Source organism: Biomphalaria glabrata, chromosome 11 (assembly GCF_947242115.1).
Source record: "Biomphalaria glabrata chromosome 11, xgBioGlab47.1, whole genome shotgun sequence".
In the NCBI taxonomy this organism is placed as follows: Eukaryota; Metazoa; Mollusca; class Gastropoda; family Planorbidae; genus Biomphalaria; species Biomphalaria glabrata.
In genome coordinates, this window is record NC_074721.1 from 36,015,902 (window position 1) to 36,029,584 (window position 13,683).

General features: G+C 37.0%; 2 protein-coding genes across 5 annotated transcripts in view; one reads left to right on the forward strand and one right to left on the reverse strand.

The window, feature by feature from the left end:
* LOC106072302 (uncharacterized) overlaps positions 1-13,683 on the forward strand; it is a 131,997-nt gene that overhangs the window by 29,694 nt on the left and 88,620 nt on the right. For 3 of the 4 annotated variants that reach the window (XM_056045521.1, XM_056045526.1, XM_056045522.1), the window contains one exon: positions 8,128-8,185. The exons of the other annotated variant lie outside the window; for it this stretch is intronic. The gene's annotated coding sequence lies outside the window, so the exon portion shown is untranslated. The remainder of the gene's footprint in view (positions 1-8,127; positions 8,186-13,683) is intronic. 4 annotated transcript variants of the gene reach the window in all.
* LOC129928972 (trophinin-like) lies at positions 3,966-6,404 on the reverse strand. Its single transcript, XM_056045583.1, has 2 exons — positions 6,329-6,404; positions 3,966-5,176 (listed from the first exon to the last, which is right to left on the reverse strand). Exons 1-2 carry the CDS (start codon positions 6,402-6,404, stop codon positions 3,966-3,968), a joined length of 1,287 nt encoding a protein of 428 aa, XP_055901558.1.

A 13,683-nucleotide genomic window follows, 5' to 3' on the forward strand; every position in this document is an offset into this window, starting at 1 on the left:
ATACATATTAACATTGATTTCATTTTACTCTAAATCTTGACTTCGTTCTTTCACTGACAGTATAAAATCATACAACGAATGCACACGGGCTTAAAATATAACTAAATAAAAAAAATCCTGAATGGTATCTATGGTGTTAATGGTACATTCATACTTATTGGATATCCTAATTGGGAAATTGGAGATTAGCTTCACGATGTGGGCTATAGGTGGAGTCTCAATCATTCATCAACACTATTTAGAGATTAGTGTCACATGTTGTGAATAAACTCCATTGTGTTGTCAGATGTTTATGATAAGCTAATGGAGTAACGGTATGCGTGTACGCGCGTGCGCAGTGCTGAGTAGGAGACAGCTTATGCTAAAGATGAGTAATCCATGTTGCCTCTCGTTCTAGGGCCCATATATTTCACATACAACCCAGACGTATGAAGAGTCGACTAGTTAAACTCTCCGGAATGGTTGACAGATCATTTCAGTAGTCCTCTTAAATGCCTCGAGTCCCCTTGGCTGCTGACACCACAGTCTCATCACTAGATGTACAAGGCATAGAAAGCAAGTACTGAATAGATAAAAATTGTTGAGCTTTAATGTAACGAATCTCAATGGCTGCTGACACCCAAGTCACAACACTAATTTTAAAAGGCTTAGCAATGTGGGACTAAACTGTCATTGGCGTAGCCTATGGCATTAGTCCACAGTGTAGCGCTACAGGCAACGTAACTCCTCGCATTGTTGACTTAATTGATGCTTATATTCTAAACATTGAAGGTTCATCTCATATTTAGTATCCTAAAACTACAAAACAAAAAGTAAGATAAAGGGTTACCTAATTATCAAAAAAAAAAATATGATTGCCCTGTTACATTATGGAATATAGTCTGACGGTCCATGAGAAGAAATATGTTTATTTGGTCAGCTAACTAATTAATTCTTAGCTTCTCTTTTCTTTTTGAACCAATCCAACTTTGTGATGTATAGGGTAGAGGATGAAAACGTCATCTGTTTTTTATGAGGGGGCGCGGTGGCTGAGTGGTTAAGCACTTTGCTTCCGAACCTGGGGTCCTGGGTTCGAATCTCAGGGAAGACTTGGCTTTTGAACTTCGGGATTTTTTTTTAAAGCGCCACCCATCTCTAATGGGTACCTGACATTAGTTAAAGTAAAGGCGGTTGGTCGTTGTGCTGGCCACAAGACACCTTGCTTGTTAACCGTTGGCCAAAGAAGCAGATGACCTTAACATCATCGGCCCTGTAGACCGCATGGTCTGAAAAGGGGGACTTTTTATTTTTTTACTTTTTCTGTGGCCGACGGTTAACGAGGGTGACATGTGGCTAGCACAACTACCAACCACTTTAGTACTCATTAGGAGTCCAGGCAATATAGAAGCACATAATGGAGTAAAAAAGAGAAAAAAAACAACAACGTGTATTAGAAAGGTTCTAGATATATTTGAAACGAAAACAACAAACTCTAGTAAGCAATGTGATAACTATTTAAAGGTATTATAACATAAAGAACATAAAACTAAAATGTTATTTAACCTTGGTTAGGCCAATAATAGAAAATGCATCCTCTGTTTGGGACCCCTCAACTCAAGAAAACATTAAGAAACAGACACAGTTAGAGCAGTGAGATTCATAACAAACGAATATTCACATTTGACTAGAGTAACACCTTTAGTAAAATCACTAAATTTAGAAAGCCTTCAGGACAGAAGACTCAAACGTAAAGTAGCGATTATACATACAACACTGAACCATAATCTTCAAATACAAAAACAAAATTTAATAAAATACTCTGAAAGACACAAAGATAAATGCTCATTCCTCGTCACATATGCTAGGACAAATTAGTACAAATACTCCTTCTTCCCTAGTGTCTAGGGCATGGAATGGGTTGCCTGAGCTAGCCAGGAAAACCAGTGACTTGGCAGAATTTAAGTCATTGGTTAATATGCATTACTAAATGCATGACACGTAGGACGTAATCATCTTCTTTTTTGAAGTAACGTCTGTATTATATAAAATATGATAAAAAGATAAAGGTCAACATTAAAAATAGCTCATTAAAAGTGATAAATCTGACCATAGTTTAGAGAACTCTAGACGATAGACCGTACGATGTGGTACGCCTAATAATATACCTGTAAGACTTCTGCCTGATCTGAGTCGAGTAGTGTGGTGTGTTCGGATTGTTAGATGGAGATGGTGAATGCGTGGGTCGTAATAGATTTTGAAAGAGAATCTTCCAGCCGTGAATGTCGATTGAGTGGTCAGGATGTTAGGATCGATTTCTTAATGTACTTTAAGGAGTGTGCGCGCGCGTGTGTGTGTGTGTGCCGATGTTGATTTTTGAGTAGGGTGGGGAAGATGCAACTAGTCCTTTAGAACGTATAGTATACCATGTGGGGTACAATCTTACAGACAAGGTGACATTTGTTTTAGTGTTACTACCTTAAGGCTATGAGAATTAGGCGGGACGTCATTTGTAAACATTGTAACACTCTATAAAAATATATAATACAGTGGCGTAGCTAGGCTGGGGGGGGGGGGGAAGAGGGGGGAGAATTTGAAAATCTCCCCGGCCCTCACTTGAGGGGGGCCTCGAAATGAGTGTTTTGTACATTAAAAATTTAATATTAAGCAACTGCAGGGGCCCCCAAAGAGGTCAAGCCACCCCTGGCCCCCAAACCATGGAAAATTCTTAGCTACGCCCCTGATATAATATGATTTTTAAAAAAACCATAGTGGTGTCGGCTTGTGTCATAGAAATGGGTGTGTCTGAAAGGAGATGTTGGGGGATAAAACAATTATCATTGTTATCCTTTAGCGACGTAAGTATTATGTTTCCATTTACTATGTGCTTTCTGTTTTTGTGTCTGCTTCACTTTCAGTTATATAAGAGACTAGATTCACCCAGGCCCCGTTGCTTTGTTTACTTATTTTGTACAATCTCGTTGGATTGTTAGATGGAGATTGTGAATGTGTGTATCGTAATATATTTTGAAAGAAATCTTCCAGCCGTGAATGTTGAATGTTGTAGACACTTGTTCTCTTGCGGCATCAGGACTATACTAGACAACTAAACTCCCGTAGGCTTATTATACCTTAACTTATTAAACTTGAAACAGCTTGAATAAATTCTTTGTGAACAATACGAAATTTAACTTTTATTATTTTAACTTGAGATGAAATACAATAAATGTAGTAGACTTTTGGAATAATATAGGAATGGTATTTTGAACAAAATCTGACTCACTACAAAAACACGTTTTTTCATTTTGGCAATCTGCAGGCGTCGGCCCTTCACTAGACAGCTGACGACAGTGCAGCTTATCTTGCATCTTTCACAACCAATTGATGACCTATTCACATAGGAAATAACATACTCCATAACAATTGTATAGCGCATCCTTCGGGGACCGTATGTATTTATAGTCATAAGCTTATCTGTTTGACTGTACAGTATATCCTACGGGGACCTTATAATTACCATAGGCCACCCAGCCCACAGTCCACCCAGCCCACGTGTTTGCCCTCTCTCTCTTCCATCATATTGATTAAGTATCAGCAGCGTTCTATCCATGGAGTGGTCGATAAGTCAGCGCCCTGATCTGTTCATTAAACATGGGTCTTGTTCCTGAGTCTGATTGCCAGAGACTTAATCTACAGCCTTTGTTTATGACGCCTCTTTAATTCCATCAAGGGATGACTCTGATGCCTGTCTGACTCTTGGAGATTTCCACAATGAACTAAACAATGTCAAGGGCGCTCAATTGAAGCGCAGTGTTGCCAACTAAACACAATCAAGTTGAGATCTAATGCTATGCGTAATTTTGTTAGTGAATGCACTGGTCTATAATTTTAAAATGCACAATTATATCTCCAAGTCGCCCATTTTTAAATAAGTTGTAAGTTACGCCACTGTCACACAGTGAAAGTCTAATCCTTCCTTCAAAGTGAAATTATTTTGTGCGACAAACAGAAGAGCTTGGAACATTTAATCCTGCAATAATAAATCTTGCTGTACTTAATCCTACAGTACTAAATCCTGCAGTACTAAATCCTGCAGTACTAAATACTGCAGTACTAAATCCTGCAGTACTAAATCTTGCAGTAATAAATCTTGCTGTACTTAATCCTACAGGACTAAATCCTGCAGTACTAAATACTGCAGTACTAAATTCTACAGTACTAAATCGTGCAGTAATAAATCTTGCTGTACTTAATCCTACAGTACTAAATCCTGCAGTACTAAATCCTGCAGTACTAAATCGTGCAGTAATAAATCTTGCTGTACTTAATCCTGCAGTACCAAATCCTGCAGTACTAAATCCTGCAGTACTAAATCGTGCAGTACTAAATCGTGCAGTACTAAATCGTGCAGTACTAAATCGTGCAGTACTAAATCCTGCAGTACTAAATCGTGCAGTACTAAATCCTGCAGTACTAAATCGTGCAGTACTAAATCCTGCAGTACTAAATCCTGCAGTACTAAATCGTGCAGTACTAAATCCTGCAGTACTAAATCCTGCAGTACTAAATCCTGCAGTACTAAATTGTGCAGTAATAAATCTTGCAGTACTTAATCCTGCAGTACTAAATCCTGCAGTACTAAATCTTGCAGTACTAAATCTTGCAGTACTAAATCCTTCAGTACTAAATCCTGCAGTACTAAATCTTGCAGCACTAAATCTTGCAGTACTAAATCTTGCAGCACTAAATCTTGCAGTACTAAATCTTGCAGCACTAAATCTTGCAGTACTAAATCGTGCAGTACTAAATCGTGCAGCACTAAATCTTGCAGTACTAAATCTTGCAGTACTAAATCTTGCAGTACTAAATCTTGCAGTACTAAATCTTGCAGCACTAAATCTTGCAGCACTAAATCTTGCAGTACTAAATCTTGCAGCACTAAATCTTGCAGTACTAAATCTTGCAGTACTAAATCTTGCAGTACTAAATCTTGCAGTACTAAATCTTGCAGTACTAAATCTTGCAGCACTAAATCTTGCAGTACTAAATCTTGCAGCACTAAATCTTGCAGCACTAAATCTTGCAGTACTAAATCTTGCAGCACTAAATCTTGCAGTACTAAATCTTGCAGCACTAAATCCTGCAGTACTAAATCCTGCAGTACTAAATCTTGCAGTACTAAATCCTGCAGTACTAAATCCTGCAAAAAAAGTATCACATTGAAATTACAACAAATAACCACACAGTTTAAGCCTTCTTTTATTTTGTGCACCAGATACACCACAAAGATAGACCTCTAGATATTGTTAGTTTTTCCTCTATGTATGAACATTTTCAATATGACTTCTTTAATAAAGTTCTATTGTTCAAGTCACTATTATCTAATCGGGTATTTGTCATTATTATCTTATCGAGTATTTGTCATTATTATCTAATCGGGTATTTGTCATTATTATCTAATCGGGTATTTGTCATTATTATCTAATCGGGTATTAGTCATTATTATCTAATCGAGTATTTGTCATTATTATCTAATCGAGTATTTGTCATTATTATCTAATCGAGTATTTGTCATTATTATCTAATCGGGTATTTGTCATTATTATCTAATCGGGTATTAGTCATTATTATCTAATCGGGTATTAGTCATTATTATCTAATCGAGTATTTGTCATTATTATCTAATCGAGTATTTGTCATTATTATCTAATCGGGTATTAGTCATTATTATCTAATCGAGTATTTGTCATTATTATCTAATCGAGTATTTGTCATTATTATCTAATCGGGTATTTGTCATTATTATCTAATCGGGTATTAGTCATTATTATCTAATCGAGTATTTGTCATTATTATCTAATCGGGTATTTGTCATTATTATCTAATCGGGTATTAGTCATTATTATCTAATCGAGTATTTGTCATTATTATCTAATCGGGTATTAGTCATTATTATCTAATCGAGTATTAGTCATTATTATCTAATCGAGTATTTGTCATTATTATCTAATCGGGTATTTGTCATTATTATCTAATCGAGTATTAGTCATTATTATCTAATCGAGTATTTGTCATTATTATCTAATCGAGTATTTGTCATTATTATCTAATCGAGTATTAGTCATTATTATCTAATCGAGTATTTGTCATTATTATCTAATCGAGTATTTGTCATTATTATCTAATCGGGTATTTGTCATTATTATCTAATCGAGTATTTAGTTGCCCAGTTGAAAAGTATGTATGGCCTTTCCATTAGCCCGTCGTTTGTCTGGTTACCAGGTCATCCATGGCGAAGAAGAAGAAACATTTTCTCTGCTGTTTTCGTTCCACAGGAAGTGGAAATACTCACCATAGTCGAAACAGAGGCCTGTTGCTTTCAGGAAATAACGGAACCGGAAACGAAGTGTGCCAGCCAAATATAACATTGTTACGCATTGCCGCGTCTCGCTTTCACATTTCGTCCGAGATTTCCTCGTTTTGTCAACATCTTAGATGCACTTTTGTGAATCATTCCATTCCAGGACATTTTAGAACCGACGTCGATTCCAAATTGCCCGGTTGAAATCGATTTCCTATCACTAAGCATTATATATGGCTCGATGTATTGCATTGCATATCGATCATGAAGCTGTGGAGGTCATTGCTCTGAGACAGGGAAGAAAGCACTTCGCTCCCTTGGATCTATTTCCCCGACTTGTGTATATGTGTGTGGTGGGAAGGGGTTGGTATGTCTATTATTGTTATAACAAAGCGTATATCAACTCTGTTTTGTCTGGTACAAATCTTGTACACGTTATTTCTCCCACTTCCAATTCTCGGATCAAGTTAAAACTTTGTACAATTATTCATTGTCGATGACAAAACATGAATCCATAAAAAATTAACAATTTTATTAATTAATAATTATTTTGTATTTGCAGCATCGAGAGATGTGGAAGTAATTGTACGGTTATTTCCCTTTTACAAGCTTTTTTTTTCAAGATATCTTATCTTATATACATTCCTTGTGCAGTCTGCAATCCAAATTAATTATTAGAATCTCTTTACGCGTTGTCTTTTTGGAGCATTGAATCGAGTTCCTTTCTGTGACGCAACCTCCTAGCAGTTCAGACTGTTCCATTATCTTGACACGATTTATTAGAAGTGTGCTGTTCAACGTGTGCACGTCACCTCTGACGTCATGATGTAAACACAGTCACGTGATTTTCGTCTCTGGGTTGTTATCCCTTCTACTTCTAGTTACCTGCATCCCTCGTTCTGGCTCTTTCCTCACACACCAAACTGCGCATCTGAGAGAGAGAGAGAGAGAGATTGAGAGGAGAGTGAGAGAGAAGGAGAGAGAGAATTTCGTTAATATGTACTGCGATAGAGAGAAAGTGAAAATGGTGAGATGTCGGGCATAAGAGAAATTCAAGGAAATGAAATAGAGGGCAGAGAGGGAGTGAGATATGAAGAGAGAGAGGATCAGAGAGAGGGAGAGAGATATGAAGAGAAAGAGAGGGAGGGAGTGAGATATGAAGAGAGAGAGGATCAGAGAGAGGGAGAGAGATATGAAGAGAAAGAGAGAGAGGGAGTGAGATATGAAGAGAGAGAGGATCAGAGAGAGGGAGAGAGATATGAAGAGAAAGAGAGAGAGGGAGTGAGATATGAAGAGAGAGAGGATCAGAGAGAGGGAGAGAGATATGAAGAGAAAGAGAGAGGGAGAGAGATATGAAGAGAAAGAGAGAGGAAGGGAGAGAGATATGAAGAGAAAGAGAGGGAGAGATATGAAGAGAGAGAGAGGAAGGGAGAGAGGGAGAGAAATATGAAGAGAAAGAGAGAGAAATATATATATGAAGAGAGAGAGAGGGAGTGGGGAGAAAGTGTAAAAAGTAAAGAAGAAGAGATGTGAAGAAAAAAATAGTTGGTGGCTAAGGTGTGTGTGTGTGTGTAACAATTACTTTTCTTGGCAAATTGTCTGGAATTTTTAGAATTTCTGTCTCTGGCTCTCGCCTTGAAACTCTTCATTACTCTCCCGATGCTAGCGGAAGGTTTTTTTTTTCTTTTCTCTAAAGCTTATATCATGAGTTGTTCATTCCATAGCATGTTGTGGTAGTTGATTGAACCCATGTTCTTTGTGGCCTTGAGACAGTTTCTACTCTGTTACAGATGTAAGCACAGACTGGTTCCAGCCCAAGCTTGTGGATATATATACTAGTTCTAGAAGGTAAGTCAACTGCCTTCATCTCATTGTGTCTTCTCTTCGTCCAACTTGATCTGTAACTTGAGTTTAACTTGATTTAAAAAAAAAATCTTTAGCTTCAGTTTTAACTTCATCTTTAACTTGATTTTCATTGAGTTTTAACTTGATTTTTAATTGAGTTTTATCTTGATTTTAAATTGAGTTTTAACTTGATTTTTAATTGAGTTTTAACTTGATTTTAAATTGAGTTTTAACTTGATTTTAAATTGAGTTTTAACTTGATTTTAAATTGAGTTTTAACTTGATCTTTAATTGAGTTTTAACTTGATTTTTAATTGAGTTTTAATTGGACTTTCATGTAGTTCATTGATTGTTACTGTTCCTATTTGGTAACTCTGCGAGTCGACACTGTAAACAATGTCATAACATTTCATTGTTCAGACTCTACATTCATTTGATAAATATCTAAAGAGATTAAATGCGATACCTTCAAAGAAAGATAATTCGATCGGATCTGACATTTCTTACCGTTCCTTTACTTGGTCGCTGTTTAGGGAAGTTCCTGCTGAAATAGTGTGCACAGGCAGGCACCGTTTTTAGTAGGAAATAATTTGACATGCTGCCAGTTGGTCGAGGGAGTTGTTTCCCTTCTCACGGGGGCAAAAATTATTTTTAGTTTTCATGTGATGTTTTAAATAAAGCTCGACCGTATAGATTTCTGAACTTGAGGTGGCTACAGTCTCGCACTCACACAAGCACACACACACACACACACACCAGTGTTACCTAGATACTCGAGCATACACATAGACACACACACACACACCCACAGCAATAAGTTTTTTTTTTACTAACACGTTTATCTATCTATTTATAGATTTGCATTTTACCCTGAGTTTTGTGAACTTCTAAGGCAAGCATTAAAAAAAAAAATATCCGTAACCTCCTGACATTCTGATCACAGGGGACCCCCCCCCCCTTTCTTAGCTAGACTCCCTCCCCCCTCCCCATTTGTAATATCTATACGCCATACAGTTTGTCTAAGACGACAGTTTGTGTTGCCTACCCACCATTCCACCCCTCCGCCCATGACCCAACTCCGACTCACGGAGGTCACGCCTTATCTCCCTCTCTGCCTCCACGACCCTGACCTCCAGGTCATCTCTGCATCCAACACGTGTCTGTTCACGTTGATAGGGTAACTACGACGAATACCGTTAGACATAAAATTATTACCGTCGAATCTGCTTAATCGGACCACATCCGGGACGCCATCTCTATGGTTGAAATAAACAGCTGTTCAGATTAATAGGATTCTACTGAAAAATATCATTTGTTTCGGTCCGAATAAGCGGCTGGGTCCGATTATCCGGTGTTGCAATTAATCGGTTTCGACGATATGTGGTTGTACCTTTATTCGCAATAGTTACACTCTTAAAAATTATTCGCAATAGTTACACTCTCAAAGTTTATTCGCAATAGTTACACTCTCAAAGTTAACAAACACGTGTTGGATTCAAGGTGTAGTAGGCTGGTCTAGCATCTTTTCGATATATATTACGGTGTGGTGCTCCTAAAAAAAAAGACGTCTTTTTAGAGGTGTCGAAAGGGGAGAATCCGGTATTAGTTTTGTGTGGTCTGTCTGTCCTTCCGTCCGTCTGTCTTGTTTAGATTACACACAAAAATTGTAACCTTGTTTTCAGGGTCGGTCCTACAGATTGCGGGGCCCTATGCGAAACGGATTGCTCGGGGCCTATTCTGAGTTGTGATAAGGAAAGTAAGAGAAAATTAAGATTTTGTATTAGAAAATAAATTTGTCTTTGTATTTTATTCTTACTTTACTTAATACTAAATCACCGTGAACTTAACTTTACGAACCATCTAAAGCAGATAATAGTTTTTTAACAAAAAGCTGATAAACATTCAGATCTGCCTTTTAGATATTCTTTCGACTAGCAAAATATCGCTTTTTTTTTTTTTTTTAAAGGTCGAGAGAGATTTAGATCTATATTTATATGTCAGTGACTATGAAAGTAAATAAAGTACTTGAACTTCTTGTTTCGGTTAAAATTCGTTTTATTATTACATTTTTATTAAATGAAAGCTGACAAAGCCGTTTTTTTAATTGCTAGTAGGATTGGCGTTTTCCATATTAAATGACACCCAGAAATGACAATTTTGTCTGTTTTTTAAGGAGATTTGCATCAGTTTTCAGAAGATTTTAATAATTTCAGGAGATTTTCATGACTTTTTCGAAAATTTTACAATTTCAGGAGAATTCCAGACTTTCAGTTAAAATGGTTAATTTTAATAAATTACACCTAGAATTCGCGCGGGGCCTATGAAAGTGCGGGGCCCAGTGGCCTTAGTCGGGCCCTGCTTGTTTTTAAAGACAAAAAAATTGTAACTTTTTAAAGTCTATTGATCAATGCTTTTTTTTGAGACGGTACGTAGCGGTACGGCGTGCCGACCCCTTTTTGAGTGAGTGGAAAAAATTATTACTTTTCTTGTTTTTTCACGTTTATTATTAATTTATCATTAGTTAAAAGTTAGGCAAACCATCACTGAGTACCGGCACCTATTTTTTTTTTTGTTTTTACAAAAAAAAAAAAAAAAAGCACAATTATTGATGATTATTTAACAGTTGTATCCATACACACACCCACACCCACCCGATACAGACACATTAGAAGTAGTAGAGTAGATAGTGTTTTTTTCAATTTATTTTAATCTTTCCGGCATTTTTTTACTTTTTTTAAGGGGGGGGGGTGAAAGCTCTCCAGGGTCACAGGTCAGAGGTGATGGTGTATCAGCATTTTCATTTGCTTTGAGAGTCGTGTGTTTTTTTCCCGCTCAAAAGTCGGGCAGGTACCGGGTTTACACTAACTCATCGGTAATCTCGTTGGCCTTGAGATAACGTGTCATAATTTGGTCACACCTTCGTAGCCAAACATAATCTCTCTCCTTAATTTTTTTTTTTTGAAAATATTGGCGAATTTTATTCATTTCAAGTATCCCTCTTTTCTGTTTGGGAATGCAACTATTGAGTTTGTATTTCTGTCACGTTGAGAGTTCCAAAACATAAAAGCGCTTACAATTTTTTTTGACAATCTTTTTATCGTGTTTAGAACTGGTGCAAATGATACTTATTGTTTTAAGAAAGCTTACTTTAAAAAATCTATATTGCAGATGATGTTCTGTTAAGGTCGTCTGTTTCTATGGCCTTCGGTTAACGATGGTCTCGTGTGGCTAGAACAACGACCTACCGCCTTCACTTTCCCTGAGTAGTCCTTAAGGGATTGCAGGCACGACATGGCCTAAATTGTGCCGATGTGCATCAAATCAACAAATCAAATCAAACCTTCACTTTCCCCAACCAATCTACCTATTACAGTTTGGTGGACTCAGGGGCGCCCTAAAAATCCCGAAATTCAAAATCTTCACTGAGATTCGAACCTAGACCGTTCGGTTCGGAAGCCAAGCGCTTCAACACTTCGCTTACTGTTTATTTCAGCATTGATACATATGAACACATTTTAAAAAATAAGGTTAAAAAAAAAAGATTTATACACGATTTTCTCTTTCAATGAACGACTTATTACACAATTATTTTTCATGTGGTCTGTATCGTTCTTCCAACAGAGGCAACGGCGCCGTAGTGACTTTCGAAATTATGACATTTTATTTTCAATTGAATATGCATAAATATAGAAACCATTTTTTAAACGAATTTTAACAGCGAGTTTGTACTTTGCTTTATTAATTGCGGGAATCGTTCCATATTTCACAATCAAGTAATAAATGTTGCTTTGTGCTCCAATCGAAAGAGTGACGATCTGTGATTTTCTAGTGCTGAAAATTGCACAAAATATATCGTATTGCATAGCACATATTAACACTTCATATAGCTAGCTTTTTTTTTGTGTTTTTAGTTATCTACTCTTGAAGAAAAATTACAGTAAAATAAATTTGATTTGAATGAAATAAAAAAAAAGCGCTTTTCATTCAGATACTAATAATTGATCTATTCTTAGTGCTCCATTGGTGCTTGCTGGATAAAACAAAGACCTAGGTTTGTACAAGACAGGCTACAAGGGAATATATTCTCATGCTCTGAGGTGATGCGGAGGTATGCCGCTTGTGTTTAGGGTGACATCGCTGTTGTGACAAGTCCGAATGTAACAGTCACACTGTGTCCACTGCTGACAGACAAAAGGCCATGTGTGTAATGGGACTATGTCATAGACCAGTGTTTCCCAAACTGTGTTCCGTGGAGCCCTAGTGTTCCTCGTTGCCTGAATAGGTGTTACATGAGCGACTGGTAGTAGTAGTCCACCACGCCAAATAATCTCTCTGAATAAGCAAAGTGTTCCGCGATATACTCAGAATGTGCGGAGTGTTCCTCGATATACTCAGAATGTGTGAAGTGTTCCTCGATATACTCAGAATGTGTGAAGTGTTTCTCGATATACTCAGAATGTGTGAAGTGTTCCTCTATATACTCAGAATGTGTGAAGTGTTCCTCGATATACTCAGAATGTGTGAAGTGTTTCTCGATATACTCAGAATGTGCGAAGTGTTCCGCGATATACTCAGAATGTGCGAAGTGTTCCGCGATATACTCAGAATGTGCGAAGTGTTCCGCGATATACTCAGAATGTGTGAAGTGTTCCTCGATATACTCAATGTGTGAAGTGTTCCGCAATATACTCAGAATGCGTGAAGTGTTCCTTGATATACTCAATGTGTGAAGTGTTGCTCGATATACTCAGAATGTGTGAAGTGTTCCGCGATATACTCAGAATGTGTGAAGTGTTCCGCGAGTCCGCGATATACTTTTTTTTAAAGAGAAAAAATTTACAAGTTGGACATAATTGAAAACAACAATTGATTTGTAGTTTTTCATCGCGTGAACTGCACTGTAGCACATAGCTGTATAACATTGAACTAGAGGAATTTTTTTTTTACTAAATGTTTTTTTCTTGAAGATTTGAAAAAGAGATTGACCCTTTACAAAATAATTAGATCAATTAGAAATTCATAATAAGACATCCGTTAGGCCAGGTTCACATCTAACTTCACATTAACTTTCACCTATAGTTTGGTCTGCTGGACCGCTGGGCACCACACAAGATCTATCAACGTTCTTTCTCCATTCTTCTATGTTGTTTTTCTTTGATAGAATTTCATTCTGATGTTCTTTCTGAAAATATTGAAACCTGCCTTTTTACCTGCCTGGGTGGACCACTTCGGGGGCCGATTTTGAGTTTGTGCTTCCACACAAACTGTCTTTGTAACCTTGTTTTTTTTTTAAATCTCAATGAGGCCGAAACAAAAAGTATCTTTTCTAATTATCAAGTATAATAATAACATTGTTTATTTAATTCTTCTTTTAGCCAGATTTGGAGCCTGATTAGATAAACATTTTTTTTTCAACTTTATACACATAATATTTCTATTCAGCTTTCCTATTTAATGTATTAATAATTTACAAAATAAAGTCACTAATCAACTCGATGTCT